Source organism: Vipera berus (assembly GCF_964194415.1).
Source record: "Vipera berus genome assembly, chromosome: Z".
In the NCBI taxonomy this organism is placed as follows: Eukaryota; Metazoa; Chordata; class Lepidosauria; order Squamata; family Viperidae; genus Vipera; species Vipera berus.
The window spans coordinates 25,726,604-25,728,177 of NC_138205.1; the positions used below are offsets into that span (position 1 = coordinate 25,726,604).

General features: G+C 36.4%; 1 protein-coding gene across 1 annotated transcript; it reads right to left on the reverse strand.

Moving 5' to 3' along the window:
• Positions 1-452: 452 nt before the first annotated feature.
• On the reverse strand, positions 453-1,379 carry LOC308678798 (olfactory receptor 4D1-like; the record flags this gene model as incomplete). The annotated part of the gene is made up of 1 exon (XM_081346031.1): positions 453-1,379. The coding sequence occupies one exon, from the start codon at positions 1,377-1,379 to the stop codon at positions 453-455; it is 927 nt and encodes a 308-aa protein (XP_081202157.1).
• Positions 1,380-1,574: the final 195 nt, after the last annotated feature.

Consider the following 1,574-nt stretch of genomic DNA (forward strand, 5'->3'; position numbering starts at 1 on the left):
ATTGTGCAATTAGTTAATATAATAATTAATGTACAACAATACCCTACAAGCATGTTAATTAAAACCCAGAGTGTACTGGATAGGCAACATATGCAACACATGCAAAATTTATGCCAGAATGGTGACAAACTAATAAAAAAAATCTGAAGAACAATACTCTATATGAATAAAATTTAAATATAAATAGAAAATACAGAGCACTAATGTCTTACAGGGAAAAGAAAACAAAGAGCCCATACATTCAACTTCTTCAGGGTTGCTTCATATTGAAGTAAACCAAATGTGTGCTCCGAGTTGTGAAACATGCCTAAAAAAAATAGTCATTTGTCCACTGAGCACAACAAATTTTCATGTTGCATATTTACTAATTCAAGAGCAATGCCATGGAGTGGGGGACTGAACTTTAAATTATTCTGGAAGTTTTCCCACAGGGTAGAATGTGGTGCTTTTGTCTATTTTGAAAGATAGCATTTTCTCATGAGCTTCTTAATGGTGACTTTCATCTCCTTATTCCGAAGAGTAAAGATCATGGAATTCAGCATTGGGGTCAAAAGAGTGTAGAGGACTGAAACAATCTTGTCTGCTGGAAATACCTTGAAAGGACGGTCATAAATGAACATCCCTGGAACAAAATTTAAACTCATAACTATGATCTGGGCAGCACAAGTGGAAAGGGCCTTGTGTTTGCCTTCTGTTATATGCCTCCTAATCTTTACTAAGATGGCTGTATATGACACAAGCAAAGTGAAGAAAATTAATGTCAGGAGAAGTCCACTATTGCAGACCATCAGAAGCTCAGGTGTGTATGTATCAGCACATGCCAGCTTGATAAGTTGAGGAATGTCACAGTAGAAATTGTCCAAAATGTTGGATTTGCAGAAAGGGAGCTGAAGGAGAATTCCAACCTGGATAATGGAGTGAGCAAAGCCACCTAACCATGCCCCTGCTACCAGGCCTATGCAAATTTCTTTCTTCATGATAATTAAATATTGCAGGGGCTTGTAAATAGCAATATATCTGTCAACAGCCATTGCAATTAGTAAGAAGACTAAGGTGCCCCCAGTTAAATGAATGAAAAAAATCTGTGCAATGAACCAATTATAAGAAATGGTATGAGTGTGGTAGAAGAGATTCCACAACATTTTGAGTGATGTGACAGAAGATTCACTGATGTCTACAATAGCCAGGTTAGCAAGCAGGAAATACATGGGTGTATGCAGAACAGGGGTGAGAAATACTGTGATTATAATGGTGAGATTTCCGAGCCAAGTTGTGGTATAAATGGCAAGAAAAAGGAGGAAGAGAAATGACTGCACTCTATGGTTCTTGGAGAAGCCCAGCAGAATAAACTCTACCACACTTGTCAGGTTGTTCTCCATTTAAAATTCTGTTAATGGTTGTATTTTCTTCCTGGAATAATTGAGAAACATTGTGAGTTTTATCATTGAATTTTTCCTAGAACAATTTACCAACAATGTCAATTACAATTGATATTAATGTTAAACGTGGTGGTGGCTTTTTGCAATCAAATCAAATACTATCAAATGTATTTCCTTTGTATTTTTAAGGGTGTA